Raw genomic sequence first — 24,537 nt, forward strand, 5'->3', positions numbered from 1 at the left:
TAATAGCCTCAGCTATCGCTGTGCGGCTATTAAAAAAGACCGACAGGAATAATATAATTGCTACAAACTTCGTTTGAGAGCAATTAAAAAGTTTTGAAAATCCGGACCATTTGAATATGACGTATGTGGCAGATTAAATCATCCTATAATAAAGACTTTCTTAGTTATTGAGGATTTTGATTCGTATTAGAGAATACCTGTTGATACGATATTTTATACGATAAACCTGATGAAAAGATGGATTACATCAGATATCAGTACTAACGCATCAAATGACCAAAAACAGATGTTTGATACCTGCAATAGGGTCCGGAATAAGTCTACACAAATCAGAGATAAAAAAGATAGACTTTGGGTCAAGTGCCTTATCGGAACCTTGGAGCCAAATTCCGTAAAAACCCTACCTACACTTCCTTATATTCCAAAGATTTTTGCGTGTAGTGGTCTTCTAAACTCTTGTTACAGAAAACTGTTTCTCCTAAACCCGTTCAGTCAAAAATTAGAAAACATTTTGATATCAGCAAGTGTGTTTGACAGGCAAGCAACAATCGATCTATAAAGAAACAGAGCAGCGGGAATTTTGAACTAGATTGGAAAGTTGAAAAGTAAGTTGACTATGCAGGGTTGTGGTACAAAGCGCATTCCATGAAAAAGATAAAAATAAGTCAGTCATTAGTGAAAAGAGTTCATTGCGGCCCCGGAGAAAGCAACTTTTTGCTCGTGCTGCCAAAATACTGTCATCTGACAACAAAATAAATTCACCCGGCAGATGAAAAGCCATTGGCTAAACATAGCTGGCAGATTGCTAGAAAATAGCCGCAATAGCTTCGTAGATCTGCAGTCTCAAAAAAAACAGTGAAAAAGACAGACCAAAAAAATTCGTCTTTTCGTTGAAGGCTGATATGTTATATTTTGATTAAAAACGTTGAAGGCTGATATGTTATATTTTGATTAAAAACGTATAAGTTTTTGCTGCCTCTATTAGCTGCTCTCAAATAACCTTCATTTAGAAGGACACACACCCATTTGACCTTATCTCTTTGAATTAAAGTAAATAAAAGTCAATTTCAAAGTGAGGAAGTCATTTTTGAGAGTGAGGTAAGTCAAAGTGTGACCAAAAATTTAATCACGCGAATTAACAAAACATAGCAGGACAAGTCCTGACGTACAATTCAAAGAATTTTCATTGACTAAACCGAAAAACTAGACTTAGAATGGACTATGAGTGAATTGAGAAAACCATTTTTTAAAAAATCAGATAAAAAAATAAGAAAAAAACAGAAAATCAATGTCAAATGCCGCATGTGAACAAAAAAACCACTAGCGAGAAATAAAAATTTAATTCAAACAAAAAAAATTAGGCCTAGAATGAGCTGTGAAACGAACCAAACAACTGAATGCCTAACAACTGAAAAATTGTCAAACTAATTCAGAATTTATATGATTGCAGGTAAATTGATTATAAATTGCAGTTAAATTTACCTAGATTTTGCAAGTTAATTGTTACTTAACGCAACTCACATAGAATCTACCTGCAAACACATTACATTACCTGCAATTCTAGGTAGAATTTCCTGCAAGTTAACTAGAATCATCTCTGTTGGTGCGTTTTTCTCGAGTGTTGTCAAAAAATTCTGCAAATTCTGAACAGATCTTAAAAAAAAACATAGCCGGAAGAATTCCAGAAACGACTCGAAGTGAAAACCCATTTAAACGCCATCCAACTACTCATTAAACAAAACGTGCCTTCACTAATTTATGATTTCCTTGAAACAAAGTCATGAAACAAAAAAGTAAACAATAAAATCAAATCTGTTAAAATATGATAAAAAATCTGATCAAATTTTGTTATAAATTGAGATCCCGAAAAAAATATCTCTGCCAAAATAACTTCATCAAAACAACTAGAACTTAAAAAACCACTTATGTGAATTTTGAAAAAAAAACAATTTAGGCTAAATTATGAAAAAAAAAGCTCTTAAAAACAACTTTCACTGAAAAAAGTTACTAAAATTTTAATATTTCAAAAAAGTATAAATCCAAAGAAAAATTCCCTTCAGCCAATAGGGTATCCAGATGTTCGCAAAAAACAATAGGCAAGTCATAATAGGTAAAGAAACTTAGCTAGAAACAGAAAAAAAAACGAAAACCTGCAAAAAATTAAGAAAAATAGTTCCAAGTTTTGCCATTTTTTTGCCATATTTCTCAACAAAAATGATTCTTACCCACAAAACTGTAACCAATTGTTATCATAAAACTGCTCAAGTAGAAGGGGTTTCTTCAATATCCATTTGAGCCAGTAAAACAAAATAATCGTCAAAAAAAGCAAAAATTAGCCCGAAAATCAGCAAAAACCTCCGAATCATCATAAAATTCAAATTAATTTCCAGAAACCTTAAAACCACTACCAAAACCAGCCTAAAATTAAAACAAAATCATAACCAAACCTCTTAACCAAAATAAATAAAAAAAACTGCTTTAAAATGCCGCACGTGAACAAAAAATTTTCGCTCGCTTAGAAAAAATTTTTTCACACATCAATTTCTCGCTCTCTCAAAAACAGCAGTATGAACAAAAACCACTCTCTTTTCGTTCCACTCTTCACTTTTGTTCAGGACCAAAATCACTCTAAATTTTTTCACGCATTTCATTTCCCGCTTCAAAATTCACTCCAATAAAATTGATTAAAAAAAGGACTTCTCCAATACTCCTCTTCGAATCGTAAAAAAAGACAGCGCCCCAATACAATTCAAATTCTTTGAATTGTAAAAAAAACCAAGAGAAGGCCAATAATAGCCCCAGCTGTCGCTGTGCGGCTAATAAAAATGATGACTCTTGCTATGGCATGTCAATTCCCCTGTCAAATTGACAGGAGCTGGAGCTACTAAGGTTTACCCTGAACATCCTTTGCAGGTCGTCAGTTGTACAGCTCTAGAAAAGTCAAAGTAGCTACTGTAAGCATAACCAATCTGATGCAGACAGCACAGTTGTCCCCTTCCCACAATCATTGCTCCAACTTTCTCTTGTGCATAGCTCACAGAGCTAGAAAAGTTTATGTCTGCCTCATAGCAACAGGAAAAAGTTTACGTCACTTTGTTGCGAAATGCACTGTTCATGAATCTATCAAATATATCCAATCAAAACAATAAGGCGTACCACTAGAAGGTATTTCTGAACGCAAGAAATATTCCCGAAAAACACAGAGATATTGATAAGAAAAACCCCCTGAAATCTGTGTAAATACACTTGAAGAATGCTTTTAATTCGGCCAAGTGTTCTGCAAACTATAAACTATGCGAGGAAAAAAGTTCTCGGGCAGCAGTGATGATTGTGTTTTCACGGGAACAGATCAGCTTCGCAGAAGACAGTGGAATATGGAAAGCTGCGTGGTTATCCGGACTCATCGAATGTTTACAACTCTATCGACCAAAAATAGCTGAAAACATTCAGCAGTACAACCTTCCATTTGAGCAACGAAAATCGGAGAACCGTAATACTGACACTGCGTCTTCTGAAAAGAATCCTTCGCAAATCATTTTTGTTCCGACCCCTCTTGAGGGGGGAGGAACTATATACTCAAATGGGTTTTTTTGTTCAGACAAATTTCGCCGATCGATATATTCATCGTAGAGAGTTAAGACTGGTATCTTATTGATTTTCATCAGTTATGCCAATTTTTATGTTTAAATTTATAGTCAATAAGTGCTAATTTCTATAATTGCTCAAATATTTAGGAAAAAAATTATGAAATTGTGGTTATAAAAAATTTTTATTTAAGTTTATAGTCAATAAGTAGTATTTTTTACAGTCATTCAAATTTTTGGGAAAAAATTATTGAAATTGTGGTTGTAAAATATTATATTTAAATTTATAATCAATAAGTAGCATTTTTATAATTACTCAAAAACTTGGAAAAATTTTGCAATAAAATTGTGAATTGGCGCATTTTTATTATGAATTTCGAAGTTGAGGTGTCTCAAGTTCATTTAAATGGGACGCTCACTGGAATATCAAAATTGTCAGAGCTCTTAACTATTTGAGGCAGTGTTCCCTCAAATCTTTCCTCTGACGATCAGATCGTCTTTACATAGCATGAATCCTCTCATTCTTACAGTATGGTATCAATAACAGCATAGATATCTCTTCGCGGTTATCATTCAAAAATTTTTCAAAGGCAAATTGCCGGAGAATAGCCCAATGATGCATATCTGGACTAAAACAGCGAAAGCGGAGATTTAAAGTGACTGATTTTTTAAGTCTCAATACGTGTTCGAATTAGATTCTAAAACTATACATACTGAATACGGATTCTAAAATAAAAGCTTTTAATCTTAATACATACTCCAGCTAGCAATCGCTCTAATGAAAGTTGATAAATTAATGCTCCCTGATTCAATTATTGGAGTATCCCAATCATCCTGATTAACATCAGAAACTCCATTCAGTTGAAACTGTGAATGAGGCAAATTCGAATGAGTCAAACAGGAAATTCGAGACTTGAAAAAACAACCAACGTTATCTGAAGGTAAAACGAATTTAAAAAAACATAACACAAGTCGTGAACGAATAAGACCTCGCCAGCAAGACCTCACCAGCTAAAAAAAATCCAATCAAAATGAGCTCGAAAATTGATGATACTCTTGACATGAAAGTACTGAAACATAACCTACTAAACGTCGGAAGAATTGCTCTCGAACGACTAGTGGGAGCTCTAATCAATTGCAGCCTGCTTCAGTCGGGGGGGGGGGAGTCTAGATGGGACTAAGAAGCTCAATAGTGGGCTTCAAATATACCACTATTAAAATTATCAAATTTTAAAGTGAAAAATGGCACCAGCTTGACTCTTAGTATTAAACTGCCGCCAAATGAGTTCAACTGCTTGAAATAGTGATTGAGAGAGTTTTAGATCACGCGAAACGCAAAAGGTCAAGGGCGTAGAAGTACTGGAGAAGTCAAAACCGTCAAGCGAAAATTTTGCATAAAAAAGACACACAAGTTTACAATAATTGCTATGAACTTCGTTCAAGAGCAATTAACAAACATACCCGGCAGATTGCCGGAAAATAACCGCCGTTGATTCCCATAACTGTATTGGGATTGAAAGAAAAAGAAAATATCAACAAAATTGATTTTTGTATAAAAACATTTTTAAGTGCAATTTAATTTGATGTCATTTCGTAATTGAGCATAAACCTGTCTCTCAGTGAGAGGCTACAGGGTCTAGCATCAATACCAATAAGCATTATAGATAGTAACTAAAACCTATGAGAACAAAGTTCAAGTACCGGGCATCTAAAAACGGGCTTTATGGATTTATCCCGTTTCTATTTCTGAGTTTGATTTTTTTTTGCATTGACTCTCTTCAATTTGAATTGCTTCGCTGAGCAGGTGCTGTTTAAAAGGACTTTGAGAAGAATGACAGAAGAGTGAAACTAGCCTAGAGAAGTCAAAAAGATTTCACGCAAAATGTCGAAAAAGCGGCAAAAAGGGCAAAGCGAAAAAAAGTTCGACGAAGTAAAAAAAAATTAGGAGCGCTATAATAGCCGGCTGAGAAGATGAGGGCGGCTATTAATTATTAAATTTTAAAGTGAAAAAAGGCACCAGTTTCGGCGCATTTTTCATTTGACTTTTAGTATTAAATTGCCGCCAAATGAGTTCAGCCGTTTCAAATTGTGATTGAGAGAGAATTTTAGATCACGCGAAGTCACTGTCACCAAAACAAGACTATCTCAAGCTTGTCTCAACACATAAAACAATTTCACTTAACCTAAAAATTGAAGAAAAAAACTTGAAAAAGCAACAAAAATAAAAGTTAATTATAAAATTAAAAACCTAATATTAACAAAATTACTGAAAATTATGCTGTAACAGTTGACAAAAACAGAAGATATAGATCTGAAATTTACTATAATAATACGTTTCTGGTGGAAACTTGCCCATAAAAATGACTGACATTTATCAAAAACCCCAGTACATTAAGGGCTCATAAAATTCGAGAAATGACCTTTTCACATTTCTACCTCTCCGGCAGCTTCAGCACACTGAGCAGTGAAAAGACTACTTTAACCAGTTTAGGTCCTCTAATGAAATATGATGCCCAAACGGGTACGCCTTTGCAAAGCTCAGAGATCGGAGAATGTGTGATATCTTAAAAAGAGAGGTAGCCGGAAGAATCCGGAACCCGCTAGCCAATCACTACCTAAAGTAATTAAAAAATATTTACTATATACATCATTGAAAAATAGAAGGGAAAATTAGTGTGATAACATCGATATTTTCACGTGTTTCCCAAAAATTTTCATAAGTTGCAACATCAAACCCTGTTTTTTTAAACATAATTTATGATATAGTTAGTTTATTCTTGAACAATGATTACTATATAAAAAAAAAACATAATAAACAATACATCCCGAGATAGGAGAAAAGAATCAGAGAACCAAATACAAAATTCGTTTGACATTTTATATTCTCATAAGTTGCAAGTTCTCGATAATTGTTCTGAAGCACACCAGAACTTACTCTTTCTACTGATCCACTTATCACACACACAAAACCCACGGGGACTGGAATACACTCAAAATGATTTTAAAAAAACAGAACTACAGAATTGATTTACTTTTTTCTATCAGAAGCAATACATTTAAGAAAAGTCACAAAAAAATTGAACATAAAAATTGTTCGGAAAAGCAGAAAAACAGACAAAAAATACTTAAAAAATTGCTAATTTTCTCTATAGCTAATTTTCTCTATAAAAAATAAATTGATATCACTGAAATCAAAAGGTCACCAGAACCAAAACATGAACAACATTCAAACGCTAAATTACCTACAATAATTTAAAAAAAAGAATATCGCTAAAAAAAACCGTTAAATGTGAGATCGGATATATAAGTAATATGTATTTTAAACAACCTCGTTTTTTGATATTTTTGGCCTTTAATATCACATGTAACATTTAATTTTTGTTCAGAATTAGCTTTTATTCAAACTTATGGCAGATGAGGAGTCCCACTCTCAATGCATTAAGATGCAATTTAACATTAACCTCACCATCACTTCTTTCTGGATGGTTTTCAGAATTATTTTTAAGACATGGAAGAATACGGAGTACTTGGGAATAACCTCATCTGAGAAGTTAACATGTCCTGGAGTGTCGATGACATTGAGTAGGCAGCTCTTGTCTCTGCTATCTGCCAGGAGGAGGGTGAGGGGGGTACTCTTTATGCTCAGCTGTCTCTCCTGTTCTATGAAGAGAGTGTCTGTGAATCTTAACACTCTACTCCCCCCAATTCCCACATCTCCATCCTGTGGCTTGTAGAAGTCCACGTGGGTCTCCTCTACCAAATTGTCAACAAAACTCGTCTTACCATGAGCTAAAACACAAAAACAAGCAAAACTTACCTTGATCATTGCCGACCAACTTCTGACAAATTACTGTAAAAATACGCTTCACTAATATTCAACGACGAAACATAGTCAGCTGATTTAATTGAAATATCATCTTTGAGTAAATATAATAATAATTACAAATTTATATTAACAGTCATAGATATATTTACCGAAAAGCTCGACCTATACTTTTAACGAACAAATCTGGTATATCTATAACTAATGGATTTAAAACAATTTTACTAAAAGGTGGAACACCAGAAAAATTACGGGTTGCTAGAGTTAGTGAGTTTAAAACTTTATAATTAAAACTTTACTTGAATAACATAACATAAAATTATACACCACATATAGTGATTCAAAGGCTGTATTTATAAAGATTTAATAGAACATTATTACATATAATTAAAAAACCAATATTTATAAAGGGTGATGGTCATTGGATAAACATACTAAATGATGCTCTTGTAACATATAACAATAGCATTCATAGTACCATAAAATGTCACCTGTTGATGCATTAAACAATCCCGAAAAACTTAAATACTGACATAATTCTAATAAATAAAAACCTAAGTTTAATATTGGTGATGTAAGAAATGCTGATAAACGAAATATATTTTCAAAACGATATACATCTAAAGGGAATGGAGAAGTATTCAAAATTAACCACCGACTTATAAAATAGAAGATATTAATGGAGATACAATAGAAGGTAAGTATTATGAACAAGAGTTACTATAGTCTAAATTTAACTTTCAATCTAATAACAAAATTTTAGAATCACTCAATACATTTCTTAAATTAAATAATAATGACAAGAAACAGATTCAACCAAAGTAAACAAGTAATTTTAACAACAAACTATTTAACATTAGCTAAGTTACATCAATTATTCTTAGAATATAATAATAGTATTGGTATGAAAATTACACATTGTTAAGAACTTACCTATTCCTACTAACAATAAAGATATTGTTAATAAAGAATATTGTGACAGCAACGTAATAACATCTAATATTATATTAAATCAATATATCATAAATCAATTTAAATCAATTTAATATATCAATAAATCAATATATTATATTAAAAATATATTACATAAAGGCGAATTCGAAAAAATTACAACAAATGAAATAAATTTGCCTACATCTTCAATTGATGATAAAAAAATTAATATAATAAATGAAAATAACTTAACTGGCTTTTCTAAAAAAACACCGAAGCTAAAGATAATTTTATTCCAAAATAAAATTAAGTATCAACTGACACTATCCCTAAAAAAATCTATTAAAACAAGAATTTGATAATAATCTGTTCAATAAAAACTTTTACAAACAGTTAGACGATATGTCTAATCGTGGTCTAAGAGAATTAAAAGAAGATCACAGATCAATCAGGGAAGCTCTTTGCAGATTAGAAAATTAACACAGTATATAATAGCTGTACTTTTGGAAAGCAAGTTACTATGAAAGTAAAGAACAAGCAAGAGATGCACTATCAAGAAGATATAATGAAAGAAATTGAAAGTTATTTTACTAATGAAAATGAACCAAGCAACACTAACAGCACCAAAAGAAAAACTATTACATCTTAACATATCTACATTAACAGAACGTTTGATTAACGACAAAATTCAAGCAAATATTAACTTTCATAACAGTATTAATATCAAATATATACTGAAAAAAAAATTGAAACAAACTAGCAATTATATTAGAAAGCTAAAATAACATAAAACTTATTTTATATTTACATACCCGAGATAACAGAAATCCTAGTATCATCTATAGCAACAACGGCAAAAAACAGTGGCACTTACTGGAATAGGATTACATAATTCAGTACCAACAGCATTCGCATCAGCAACAGCATAGAAAGAAAATGAAGCATTCATAGCTATATGTTCTAACAAGTGCGTTTAGTGATAAACTTAATATGCTTTATATTAGGTCAAGGAAAGATAATGAAATAGATAACAACGAATAAAAAGAATTAGTCCACGAAGACTATAAAAAGAATAAAAACACGTTAACAAGTAAAGATAATATTGCTTAGTGATATTAATATTTTAGTAATAATAGCATAAGTATCAATATAAGTAGATAGTACATGTTAATGTTAATATATATAATGTTAATGCTAATACTAATGTTAACTTAAAGTTAATGTTGACGTCAATGCTATTTTAAAATATACTTAATGTTAATGCTGGTGTCAAAGTTAATGTTGATATTTAGTTAATGTTAATATATAGTAAAAATAAATTTATCACTTACTTTTTTGTACCTAGATAGAAACCTCTACCTTTCTGTATAACCCTTATACCTTTACCAGTCGTAGCAAATTTAATTAAATCAGGAGTTGATAATGTACCCATATTACTAGCTATATTTAATGCTCTAACAGGATTATTAGCAACTTACTTTCCGAAACAGCGGCTTTATCGATATTTTTCATCATTAAATGAAGAAATCATAGAATTCATAAACCCTATTCTTCAATAAGTTCATCAGACATCTGTTCTCACAATGATTTCTTTTTACATTTGATACAAGTACCTTTTAACATGTTAGCAATTTTACTATGTATAGCACCATGAATATTATCAGTACCAGAGCAATGTCTACCACCAACACGATATGTATTAGTTTTAAACCTTCCTAGTTATTAAACAGATTTATTTAGCGGCATTTTAGTACATTAAAATGCAGGTTATAAAGTGTAATCCTTTTACTAAGATCACTAGGCCTATCACAAGATCTAGAAATTGATCTGAAACTAACACAACTTAACACTACAGCTAACATTAAATCTAACACTAGACCTAATACTACGCCCGCTCTTACTCCTTTTAATAAAAAAATAGATATCATTTATGCAAAGTATTGTAGCCCATTGTCAAAATTATCTAAACTATAAGCCCATCATATCTATATCATACTTCATATTCCAAACATCACTTATTAGCTCTTCTTTTGATTAAGGTAACTGATCCCATTTATCTTTTACCATCTCTATCAAGTCTTTTCTAAACAAATAGTTATAATCATGAGGATAGTTCCATATATTATTCACATGGAATCTTTAATCACCAAATTTATTTAAGCTTTCCTTTTCCTGTTTTGTTGTAACGATCTTATTATCTCTATTTTTTACGATATGTTCTGTTATGACACTCTTCACCACTCAATAGCACGTTATAGTAATCATCTCTATTACCTCTATTTTCTTTCTTAATGCCTTTCTATTAAACACAACTATTAAAGCTATATGACTGAAATTATAACTACCAAACTCATATTTGAACTAACCTGGCACCTTTTTATCAGTATTATCTGGTACATCAAGATTGCTCAGCTCAGAGTGTTTTTCATCAAAACTGCCATCTCTAAAACTTGAGTGAAAACTATCTGTCCATATAATGTATCATTTGGTCCTTGAGATTAGGTGCTATTTTATTATAGTATGACTCATACATGGGTAGCTTACATGTGTAATTGAATATAGAAACACCAATGTATACAGGCGAGTCATGTTCCAAATATCTCATTAGATACTCAACCACTGTATAATCTTCAAATCCAGGAACATCCTTACATGTTGGTTTACTATCACTATTCATAGCCTTTCCATCAGCTAGGAACTTGACGTGCGAGAACTTGCACTATATCCATACAGAATCTACCAAACAGTATATTATTCAAATCTTACCATAAAGTTTTCTGAGCTTCACTTTCAGCTGCAGTTCTTTTCTTAGAATTATTAATTATTTAGTCACTACATATAAAACCTTGCTTGAATTTAATAACTGAGTAGTAACAAACCAGTACACTCTAGGCAACTTTTTGGCTGATTTTCCTCGAATATGTCCGACTATTCGCGCGGATGAAAAGTTCTTGGCAATTATTCCCTGCATGTTAGGACTATTGCCTGAATATTTAAAAGACTTACCTCACACTCCATTTTGAAGCACACAGGTTTAATTGCTTCGTTTAAAAGTCATATTTACACAAACTCCGACGGTTATCATGTCTCTTGACGAATGTTTCGTGAATCAGAGGAAATGAAACTACCCAATTTTTAATTGAAGGACGGCTCGGAATTAGTATTTTCTTAAAACTTGTGAGAGAAGACTCAAAAAGAAATTGAATGAAAAAACCAATGCAAAGAACAAACAATAAATTATTAATAACAAACATCTAATAAAAATTTAAACAAACAACGTAGTGTTTCAGGTCAATGTTTTAAGCTTAATTAATGGACCCGTTTAAAACTGCTTCTCCGTCAGCATCCTGGATGTACATCGATTTGTAATGTCTGGACATCTGGATATTTCAGGAAAGCCATGAAAAGAAAAAGAAAACATTGCAATCCCCTATTAGAATTGTTATTGTCACAGGAAGCTCCTGCGCGGAGCAGTCGCAGAATGTCCCATCCCCTCGTTGTTACTTATTGAGACTCCCAACCGGGGTACAGTGGGGCAGCTATCCCCCCATTAGAGCTGTTATTGCCATAAGAAGCTCCTGCGTGGAGCGGTCTCAGGTTTTTCTATTTCCACGTCGTCTTTTCTTGAGACTCCCAACTTCAACTTGAGAAGCTTCGGGATAGGACTAGTCCTGTTTCCCAATTCTACTTGATACTGAGAAAGCATCTCAGCATCGATTGTTAACTTTTCAGCGGCCAGAGGAAAATCATTGTGACAGCCATGTAAGTTGCTAGGATAATTCAGGTCAACCACAACAAAGTACCCAAAATCACTTTCCTCAGATGTTTGCATGATCTTGACCAAACTGATATCAGACCATTGAAATCCTCCGATTGACATCATTGTTCCACCGTATAAGTTTACCACCTCCAGAAAAAGTCCATACCTACTCGGTTTCTCTTCATCACTCAACAGAGTAACTATTAGCTTTCATATACTGCTTTTCACCAATTCTATTCAATCCTCCACGGATTGCTTTCTCACAAAACAACAGCATATCTATATCAGAGAGCATTTCCAGTTTCACTTCAGTTGTTTTAGCATTGTAACCAATGAAATTTTGGGTGCATTATAGTAGTGACCGGGGTCTAATCCATATACCTGATCAAATAGTCTTCTGCACATTTCAAACGACAGCCAGAAGAATGACATCAGTTTTGGGATACAACAAGAGACAGTAGCTAAATTTGCATCCAAGCAAATTCCAAACTTTGTTAACATGCTCAACATCCTCCTCAGAAACGTCGATTTGGCCAGAAAGTGAATTAATCCGCTGATCACCAAATTGAGGCAACGAATTTTCAAAGAGCTTCTCAAAACTATCCAGAAACGAGTACGAGAAAACCCCTTTCTTTTGCAGAATGCCAACAAGTTTTTGTGGGAAATAATTGAAAAATTGATTGTATTCCTTTGTTTCGAGTGTTGTAACCAGACTTTCAAGACTACCAGATAAAAAACAAAAGCTGTCCAGGAAACCAAAGTCTTCGTACAGTAGCCCGTCATTTTTGTTCTACCGACATGAACAAAACGAGAATGAGATGTATGTCTCACTGTTGCACGAATTTCAATCAATTTTAGTAGACGTGCATCATATTTGCTTAGGTTGTGGAAGAAAATTGTAGTATGCGTACGAAGCATGAGATTGCAGCTGTTATGCACATTTTACCAGTAAAGTGATCATGATGGATAATCTTTTCTTCGTTCATTTTTTCTCGCAAAAAACGCATCTTGTACCCTGATCAATCATTCTCATCCGTTCTTCATCAGATATTATGAGACGTCTATGCTTCTGTTTTTTCTCAGGAATAGATTAGGCGTTCTGTCTGAGCCACCGAAAAAACACTTGGAATCATTTCAACTTCAAAGCTATATTTATCACTTCCACCAGCTTTATCAACAGAACAAAAACTGATTGCAGAACAAAAGCTAATTTTTTTTTGAGTTTCTTTACTCAACGTTTAGCTGGTATCAGGATTCTGGCGGCAGGTGTGATACTTAAAGCTGACAGCCTCTGTGTCAGCATAAATAACTAAAGAAACGGAAAACTTTTTATGCCAATTTTTAAACTCAATTGTTGAGTTTTTCTTTGGCATATTATTATTAACAACTTCATGCTCTGCACACAAATTTAAATGTTTTTCTAGTAATATGGTGTCATGAAATCCGTGAACGCAAAGTTCACAAAATTTGTATCGTTGGTGTTCTTTACCACTGAACTGGCGGGTCATGAAGGCGTGAAAGTTTGTGAACTTTGCACAAAAAAGTGGCACAATTTAGTTTTTCTCGTAACCGAAGACATTAATTCCAATATTGTTTTGATTTTCAAGTTTTGGAACATCCGTCAAAGACATGAGGAATTCAACATTACTCAATTTCAGTTTTTGCAAATTTGGCTCGTATTTGTTTTGCCGGTGTTTGTGCTCCTTAACTGGAAAGTGCTGCAAGGACTGAGCATGCAAAACATTTGTTGTCATTGTGTTGAAAATATAAAAGAAAGTTGTTTCCCACCAATGCAGCTGTTGTAGCGATGTAACTGCTTCCTCTGATAGGTTTGAATTTGTTAATCTTGATATCCAAAACATCAATTTTCTGAACAACAAATCCACTACTACTCGTTGAAAAAATTTGGAGTGAGTTGTTCATTTGGCCAATCATTTCAAAAATTTCATCTGATGGTTCAGTTGTTAAAGTTTTCGACTTTGTATTTGCATGACAACCAACTTTGTTATCATCTGTTGGTTTGGACATCTGTACAAGAACAAAGAGCTGAATTTTCAAAGGTCCAAGCTCTGCTATTTTGTTTCGAATAAATAATTTCAGGTCTCCCAAATGCTATGTAACAAAATTAAACATGAATTTGGTTGTCCGCTTGTATCCTGAAGGGCTGAAAAAAATTTCCGATCGCATGTTCTGCCTGCTGTTGCTCAATCTTGCCTTTAATTTTCTCTGGAACCTCTGAGTGAGCACCATGAGCGTCTTCCTCATGTCAAGGACACAAAGTGTCGCCATAAATTTGAACAATGTGTACAACTGACATCCATGAACTGTTTCCAAATGCTGAACCAAGTTCCTGCTCGGAGTGAATTTATTACAAGGTCCACACTCGTATGAACCTGATTTTCGACATTTTTATTTATGCTCCTTCCCCATATGTTGCAATAACTTCACTTTCCTGCTGTACTTTTTCGAGCACTCATCGCAGTTGCAAGTCTTCATCTAAAACAGAAAAGATGCCAATAAGTTAATTGTTACTAACAAAGCCTTTGAGACATTTTCCAAAAATATGCAACCAATTATCAATTGAAAGAAACGTATATCATACCAGCCATTTCATTTATGTTGAATTTATAATTTCTAACAAAAATTCCAACAATGTGGTTGGGAAAAAAATTTAAAGGTAATTGCTCAGCCAATTCGGATTTCCTGACTAAGAAGAGATACTACCTATGGAATAAGATCACACGTTTCTGACATTGTATAAGTTTTTTTGGTTTTTGTAATGTAATTTTGCGAGCTGACAATTAATGACCTGAGCAAATTTCACTCTAACACAGTAAATCACGGAAAAAAAGTGTATAATTGCCAAAAAAAGTTCCAGAACTCAAGAATGGGCAGCATATTTCAGACAAAAAGCAGTAATTTAGGGATCAGTTAATTTTTCCGATGCTTTCCTTTCAATTGTTAAAATGTGGAAATCGTTAAACGGTTAATTTCTCACTATAATGCAAAATTCTACAAAATAAAGATATTTTCTGGTTTTATCTTTTAGCACCTGTGCACGTGCTTTCTCAGAGAAAAAAACGGACTTACACTTCTAACTTGTTTGCAACATTGTGCCTGCAGAATCTTAGTTTGAAACAAAATTTACTCCAATACAACCCATGCGACTCGTTTAAACACCAATTTTTAAACTCAATTGCTGAGTTTTTCGTTGGCATAGTAATATTAACAACTTTATGCTCCCCACTCAACTTATTGTTTTTCTAGTGATATGAAGTCCTGAAGTCCGTGAACGAAACTTTTACAAAATTTGTATCGTTCGTGTTCTTTACAACTGAACTGGCGGGTCATGAAGGCGTGAAAATTGGTGATCAGGCAGTAATGACAAGTCAATTCATCCTTAAGCAGCAATCACTTCTGTTTTTTACTTTGGACAAAGAAGTGGTAAAACTTAGTTTTTCTCGTAACCAAAGACATTAATTCTAATATTGTTTTGATTTTCAAGTTTTGGAACATCCGTCAAAGACATGAGGAACTCAATATTATTCAATTTGTTTTTGCAAATTTGGCTCGTATTTTTTGCCGGTGTTTGTGCTCCTTCAGTGGAAAGTGTTGCAAGGACTGAGCATGCAAAAGATTTGTTATCATTGTTTTGAATATTCAAAAGAAAGTTGTTTCCCACCAATGCAGCTGGCGTAGCGATATAACTGCTTCCTCTGATAGGTTTGAATTTGTTAATCTTGATATCCAAAACATCAATTGTCTGAACAACAAATCCACTACCACCTGTTGAAAAAATTTGGATTGAATTGTTCATTTGGCCAATCATTTCGAAAATTTCATCTGATGGTTCAGTTGTTTGCATAACAGCGAACTTTGTTATCATATGTTGGTTTCGACATTTGTACAAACACAAATAACTGAATTTTCAAAGGTCCAAGCTCTGCTATTTTCTTTCCAATAAACAATTTCAGGTCTCCCAAATGCTCCGTAACAAAATTAAACATGAATTTGGTCTGCTTGTATCCTGAAGGGCTGAAAAAAGTTTCCGATCGCATGTTCAGCCTGATGTTGCTCAATCTTGCTCTTAAAATTCTCTGGAACCTCTGAGTGACACCATGAGCGTCTTCCTCATGTCTAGCACACGATGAAGTGTCGCCATAAATTTTTACAATGTGTACATCTGATATCCAGTAACTGTTTTCAAATGCTGAAACAAGTTCCTGCTCTGACTGAACTTCTTATTACATTGCCCACACTCGTATAAACCAGATTTTTCACATTTTTGTTTATGCTCCTTCCCCATATGTGGCAATTACTTTACTTTCCTGCTGTACTTCTTCAAGCACTCATCGCAGTTGCAAGTGAAAAGATGCGAATAAGTTAATTGTTACTAAAAAAGCCTTTGAGACATTTTCCAAAAATACGCAACCAATTATCAACTGTAAGAAACTTATATCATACCAGCAATTTCATCTATGTTGAATTTATAATTTCCAACAAAAAATTCCAACAATGTGGTTGGGAAAAAAATTTAAAGGTAATTGCTCAGCCAATGCGGATTTCCTGACTAAGAAGAGATACTACCTATGGAATAAGATCACACGTTTCTGACATTGTATAAGTTTTTTTGGTTTTTGTAATGTAATTTTGCGAGCTGACAATTAATGACCTGAGCAAATTTCACTCTAACACAGTAAATCACGGAAAAAAAGTGTATAATTGCCAAAAAAAGTTCCAGAACAAGAATGGGCAGCATATTTCAGACAAAAAGCAGTAATTTAGGGATCAGTTAATTTTTTCCGATGCTTTCCTTTCAATTGTTAAAATGTGGAAATCGTTAAACGGTTAATTTCTCACTATAAAGCAAAATTCTACAAAATAAAGATATTTTCTGGTTTTATCTTTTAGCACCTGTGCACGTGCTTTCTCAGAGAAAAAAACGGACTTACACTTCTAACTTGTTTGCAACATTGTGCCTGCAGAATCTTAGTTTGAAACAAAATTTACTCCAATACAATCCATGCGACTCGTTTAAACACCAATTTTTAAACTCAATTGCTGAGTTTTTCGTTGGCATAGTAATATTAACAACTTTATGCTCCCCACTCAACTTATTGTTTTTCTAGTGATATGAAGTCCTGAAGTCCGTGAACGAAACTTTTACAAAATTTGTATCGTTCGTGTTCTTTACAACTGAACTGGCGGGTCATGAAGGCGTGAAAATTGGTGATCAGGCAGTAATGACAAGTCAATTCATCCTTAAGCAGCAATCACTTCTGTTTTTTACTTTGGACAAAGAAGTGGTAAAACTTAGTTTTTCTCGTAACCAAAGACATTAATTCTAATATTGTTTTGATTTTCAAGTTTTGGAACATCCGTCAAAGACATGAGGAACTCAACATTATTCAATTTGTTTTTGCAAATTTGGCTCGTATTTTTTGCCGGTGTTTGTGCTCCTTCAGTGGAAAGTGTTGCAAGGACTGAGCATGCAAAAGATTTGTTATCATTGTTTTGAATATTCAAAAGAAAGTTGTTTCCCACCAATGCAGCTGGCGTAGCGATATAACTGCTTCCTCTGATAGGTTTGAATTTGTTAATCTTGATAACCAAAACATCAATTTTCTGAACAACAAATCCACTACCACCTGTTGAAAAAATTTGTATTGAATTGTTCATTTGGCCAATCATTTCGAAAATTTCATCTGATGGTTCAGTTGTTTGCATAACAGCGAACTTTGTTATCATATGTTGGTTTCGACATTTGTACAAACACAAATAACTGAATTTTCAAAGGTCCAAGCTCTGCTATTTTCTTTCCAATAAACAATTTCAGGTCTCCCAAATGCTCCGTAACAAAATTAAACATGAATTTGGTCTGCTTGTATCCTGAAGGGCTGAAAAAAGTTTCCGATCGCATGTTCAGCCTGATGTTGCTCAATCTTGCTCTTAAAATTCTCTGGAACCTCTGAGTGACACCATGAGTGTCTTCCTCATGTCTAGCACACGATGAAGTGTCGCCATAAATTTTTACAATGTGTACATCTGACATCCAGTAACTGTTTTCGAATGCTGAAACAAGTTCCTGCTCTGACTGAACTTCTTATTACATTGCCCACACTCGTATAAACCAGATTTTTCACATTTTTGTTTATGCTCCTTCCCCATATGTGGCAATTACTTTACTTTCCTGCTGTACTTCTTCAAGCACTCATCGCAGTTGCAAGTGAAAAGATGCGAATAAGTTAATTGTTACTAAAAAAGCCTTTGAGACATTTTCCAAAAATACGCAACCAATTATCAACTGTAAGAAACTTATATCATACCAGCAATTTCATCTATGTTGAATTAATAATTTCCAACAAAAAATTCCAACAATGTGGTTGGGAAAAAAATTTAAAGGTAATTGCTCAGCCAATTCGGATTTCCTGACTAAGAAGAGATACTACCTATGGAATAAGATCACACGTTTCTGACATTGTATAAGTTTTTTTGGTTTTTGTAATGTAATTTTGCGAGCTGACAATTAATGACCTGAGCAAATTTCACTCTAACACAGTAAATCACGGAAAAAAAGTGTATAATTGCCAAAAAAAGTTCCAGAACTCAAGAATGGGCAGCATATTTCAGACAAAAAGCAGTAATTTACGGATCAGTTAATTTTTTCCGATGCTTTCCTTTCAATTGTTAAAATGTGGAAATCGTTAAACGGTTAATTTCTCACTATAAAGCAAAATTCTACAAAATAAAGATATTTTCTGGTTTTATCTTTTAGCATCTGTGCACGTGCTTTCTCAGAGAAAAAAACGGACTTACACTTCTAACTTGTTTGCAACATTGTGCCTGCAGAATCTTAGTTTGAAACAAAATTTACTCCAATACAATCCATGCGACTCGTTTAAACACCAATTTTTAAACTCAATTGCTGAGTTTTTCGTTGGCATAGTAATATTAACAACTTTATGCTCCCCACTCAACTTATTGTTTTTCTAGTGATATGAAGTCCTGAAGTCCGTGAACGAAACTTTTACAAAATTTGTATCGTTCGTGTTCTTTACAACTGAACTGGCGGGTCATGAAGGCGTGAAAATTGGTGATCAGGCAGTAATGACAAGTCAATTCATCCTTAAGCAGCAATCACTTCTGTTTTTTACTTTGGACAAAGAAGTGGTAAAACTTAGTTTTTCTCGTAACCAAAGACATTAATTCTAATATTGTTTTGATTTTCAAGTTTTGGAACATCCGTCAAAGACATGAGGAACTCAACATTATTCAATTTGTTTTTGCAAATTTGGCTCGTATTTTTTGCCGGTGTTTGAGCTCCTTCAGTGGAAAGTGTTGCAAGGACTGAGCATGCAAAAGATTTGTTATCATTGTTTTGAATATTCAAAAGAAAGTTGTTTCCCACCAATGCAGCTGGCGTAGCGATATAACTGCTTCCTCTGATAGGTTTGAATTTGTTAATCTTGATATCCAAAACATCAATTTTCTGAACAACAAATCCACTACCACCTGTTGAAAAAATTTGGATTGAATTGTTCATTTGGCCAATCATTTCGAAAATTTCATCTGATGGTTCAGTTGTTTGCATAACAGCGAACTTTGTTATCATATGTTGGTTTCGACATTTGTACAAACACAAATAGCTGAATTTTCAAAGGTCCAAGCTCTGCTATTTTCTTTCCAATAAACAATTTCAGGTCTCCCAAATGCTCCGTAACAAAATTAAACATGAATTTGGTCTGCTTGTATCCTGAAGGGCTGAAAAAAGTTTCCGATCGCATGTTCAGCCTGATGTTGCTCAATCTTGCTCTTAAAATTCTCTGGAACCTCTGAGTGACACCATGAGCGTCTTCCTCATGTCTAGCACACGATGAAGTGTCGCCATAAATTTTTACAATGTGTACATCTGACATCCAGTAACTGTTTTCAAATGCTGAAACAAGTTCCTGCTCTGACTGAACTTCTTATTACATTGCCCACACTCGTATAAACCAGATTTTTCACATTTTTGTTTATGCTCCTTCCCCATATGTGGCAATTACTTTACTTTCCTGCTGTACTTCTTCAAGCACTCATCGCAGTTGCAAGTGAAAAGATGCGAATAAGTTAATTGTTACTAAAAAAGCCTTTGAGACATTTTCCAAAAATACGCAACCAATTATCAACTGTAAGAAACTTATATCATACCAGCAATTTCATCTATGTTGAATTTATAATTTCCAACAAAAAATTCCAACAATGTGGTTGGGAAAAAAATTTAAAGGTAATTGCTCAGCCAATTCGGATTTCCTGACTAAGAAGAGATACTACCTATGGAATAAGATCACACGTTTCTGACATTGTATAGGTTTTTTGGTTTTTGTAACGTAATTTTGCGAGCTGACAATTAATGACCTGAGCAAATTTCACTGTAAGACAATAAATCACGGAAAAAAATAAGTGTATAATTGACAAATAAAGTTCCAGAACTGAAGAATGGCCAGCATGTTTCACACAAAAAGCAGTATTTTACGGAAAAGCTAATTTTCAGATGATTTGCTTTCAATTGTTATCATTAATTACTGTTGAAAAAATGTGGAAATCGTTAAACGGTGATTTTCTCCGTATAAAGCAAAATTATACAAGATTTTTCTGGTTTTATCTTTTAGCAACTGTGCACGTGCTTTCTCAGAGAAGAATACGAACTTAAACTTCTAACTTGTTTGTAATATTGTGCCTGCAAAAATCTTAGTTTGAAACGAAATTTACTTGAATACAATCCAAGCGACTCGTTCGCAGTTATTGAAGGGCTTAAACTGATTTTTGTAATTAAAAAAATTGCTTTTGTAGTTTGCTTGTTTTTCAAAAACATTTACATGTATCAAATTGTTTTCTGTTTGATTACTCGTAATCTTCTTCGAAGAAGCCCAAAATAAACCCTCTGAAACACTTAGTTTTTAAACTTTTTGCAGGTGATCCCAAAGTCAGCTTTCTGGGAATTAATGGATAGCAATGCAGTTATTAAGGCGGAAAAAAACTTGCAAAATACTGGGCATAAGCTGATGAAACAATTACATGGCTTACTTTTCAAAAAAAGTTAGTTCTCCGTTTTGATTTCCGTAGTTAGGTGGTTTGTTTTAATTTATGGAGCAAAAAGTTGGAAACTCACAATATTGCAACCACCTGCAACAGTTACATTCAAGAATATAAGGTTAAACTTACTTCCATAAGACATGTTGAGTCGGTTTTAAAAGAAACTTACTGGGATCAAAACTAATTCATTGGGAAAGAAAACTAAAGACTGGTCTGTAGTTGTTAAAAGCTTCAAAAATGAATATTTTTAAGCAAGGATTGTTTTTATAGTACTATTGTCTCTCTCTAATGTCTGTCTGCTTTTGTGTTAAAACAAATTTTCTTTTTGTGTGTACCCAGTGAATCCAAAAAAAAACAAGAGGAGGAACTAGGTTTTTTATGGCTAACTTGGTAACTTGTTTTTTATACTATACACGAATTTTATATTTGAATAAACACTTGGTGTATAGTTGTTTAAAGTTTCCAACGGATTTTTGTCATTGAATTTTTTTGGTTGTGTTTTAAAAACTGTCAGGCAAATCTTCTACTTATAACCAAATATGTTATCATTCACTGCAGAATCAAATTGATAATTTGGGTTTAAATAAAATTTTTGATGGTTACAATAATCTCAATGAAAAAATTCATAGAAGCAGGGATATCACTGGATGTAATGTCACAAAAAATCGAAAAACTTTAAAAACTGATAAATGATGCAGTTTGACCTAAGCATTCAATTAAAATTTGGACTTCATCGAAAAACGAATTTTCTCATCAGTCAGCTGAGAACGTTTTTTTGGTTGAAGAATAAAATTAATTCAACAGTCAATAAAAAATTAACAGATTGTCTGAAGATCAAATCATGTTTTTAATTGACGTAAGTCTCATAGGACACTAATTTATTTGCGTAAAGTGCAAAAAAATGGATCACGTTTTTTTCCAAGTTTAGCTAAAGTCGGCAAATAACCATCACTATTTCAGATTTAAAAAATGTGGAAACCCATAGTTGTCTTAATTTTTGCACTTCCAAAAAGGAAGTTTTTTCAGTTTTGCTTTATCTGTTAAATTTATCAGTTTTCAAGTACGTTATGAAGAGCTGTTAAGCTTTCATAAAACGACAGAAGCTACCTAATTGAGTACTGGGTTGTAGTTACTGATTTTAAAACAAGTTTTCTTACAGCGCTGAAAATTCTCAAAAATTAATTTATTTGTCAACGTATAGCATATTTTGTATTGCAGATCTTTCTCATACCAATCAGTATTATGTTGCCGTAAATTTATTTCGCATTTTGATAAATTTTGGCACTGTTGAACATACGCACACAGAACGAGAAAAAATAAAAATAATGTTAACCGACGTTAATTGACACTTAACGGCTGACTATTTATACAATTTGTAATGCAACTGAAGTTTTAAATTTTGTTTCTCTAAATTGGTTGAATATTAACGTAATTACAGATGCATTGTAATTATGGAAATTCATGAAGTTGAAAAAAAGTTTTTGGTACTGCAAAAGGCATCAGAAAACCAAAATAAATGCTTGTCTGACAAAATGATCTGAACAGTTTTTTGTATAGTTTTTGTTTTTCATTTAAAGCAAAGTTGAGAAGAACATCTTTTAACTATTTCTCATAAATTATGACAACTAATAAGAAGTAAATTGCATCTATTCACTATTGGAAACGTTTGCTGACTGTTTTAGGAAGGTATGAAAGTTTCATAAGTAGCCAAGTAAAGATAAGAAATTTTTGCTCTAATTTGTACAAATTATTCTCTCATAACTTTTCTTTGATATTAGATGACACATAGATGAAATCCTTAGTGCGTTTTCATTCTCAAATAATACTCACATTTGAACAGCCTCCAAGAAGAAAATTTTTATTTCAATATAAAATGAAGGTCCCTAGAAATGTGCAGTGGTATTACTGATAATTAAAAACCTTTTCTGTTAAACTTTGTAGTTTATTTATTGTTTATTTTGCCTGTAAACAACATAATTTTAATATTAAACCTTTAGCCTCTGATGACTCATGGACACTTTTTCAAGTTCTTGTGATACTTCTCTGATACAGTTTCATTTATATTTAAAAGTATCAAAAAAATTTGTTGCCTTTCTAAAAGTTTTGCAAACCTCAAAGTTATAGGATGTATATAACACTATTAAGGAGTTTTGGGTGCTTCTTGCGACCCTTATTTCGATCATGTAGGTTGATATTTAGCCTGTTAAACAAGTTTTAGCAAAAAACCTTTAATCTGATTGCAGAAATTTTGACGATCTTAAAAGATTTAGGTTTGTTTAGATATTTTTTTTGTATTTCTCAGTTAAGAAAGTTTGAAATTAAAATGAAACAAAAAAGCTTTTTGGAGAATTTTTGGACACTTTGCTTAATTTTTGACCTAGCGAATATCGTTTTTAAAACTTGTAGTAATTCTTGTGAAACCCAATTAAAAATTTTAGTTGACCTTTGATAACTCAAACATTTTTGTGTTAGTTTTCACTAATGAGGCAACTTTTCCTCGGAAAATTTTTTTCGGGGACTGGTAAATTAGGAAAACAAAATTATGTACAAATGAACTTTGATGACTCATAGATACTTTATGTGAGCCAAATTGATGTTGTTCTGTGTTAGTTTTCACTAATGGAACAACTTTTCCTTAAAAAATTTTTCTCTAGGACTTGTAACTTAAGAGGGAAAAAATGATGTACAAGTGACCTTTGCTGACTCATATATATGTTATTTGACCGAAATTGATGTTTTTAAGTAGTTTTGAGTTACTTTTCACTAATGGAACAATTTTTCCTCAAGAAATTTTTCTCTAGGACTTGTACTTTAAGAGGAAAAAATGATGTACAAGTGACCTTGATGACTCATATATATGTTATGTGAGGGAAACTGATGTTTTTTCAAGTAGTTTTTTTTTATTTTCACTAATCGAACAACTTTTCCTCGGGAATTTTTTTGGGACTTGTAAATTAGGAGAATAAAATGATGTACAAATGACTTTTGATGACTCATAGATACCTTATGTGAGCCAAATTGATGTTTTTTTTGAAGTAGTTTTGTGTTATTTTTCACCAATGGAGCAATTTTTTGAAAGTTTTTCTCTATCAATTGTACATTAGAAAAAAATGTACAAATGAACTTTGCTGAATCATAGAAACTTTGCGTGAGCAAAATTTATGTTTTTAAAGTACTTTTTCGTTACTTTTCAATAATGGAGAAAGTTTTCCTAACGAAATTTTTCTCTATGACTTGTACATTAAGAGGAAAAAAAGATGTACAAATGGCCCTTGATGACTCATTTATACTTTTTGTGAGCCAAATTGATGTTTTTTAAAGCAGTTTTGTGTTAGTTTTCACTAATGGAACAACTTTTTACT

General features: G+C 32.9%; 1 protein-coding gene across 2 annotated transcripts in view; it reads right to left on the minus strand.

The window, feature by feature from the left end:
* The window catches only part of LOC142351238 (116 kDa U5 small nuclear ribonucleoprotein component-like), a 664,445-nt gene that overhangs the window by 228,458 nt on the left and 411,450 nt on the right, over nucleotides 1-24,537 (minus strand). For both annotated transcript variants that reach the window (XM_075403381.1, XM_075403380.1), the window contains exon 4: nucleotides 7,123-7,373. In XM_075403381.1, the coding sequence (XP_075259496.1) occupies nucleotides 7,123-7,373 (251 nt within the window). The remainder of the gene's footprint in view (nucleotides 1-7,122; nucleotides 7,374-24,537) is intronic.

Source organism: Convolutriloba macropyga, chromosome 12, assembly GCF_964194025.1.
Source record: "Convolutriloba macropyga chromosome 12, txConMacr16.3, whole genome shotgun sequence".
Taxonomy (NCBI): domain Eukaryota; kingdom Metazoa; phylum Xenacoelomorpha; order Acoela; family Convolutidae; genus Convolutriloba; species Convolutriloba macropyga.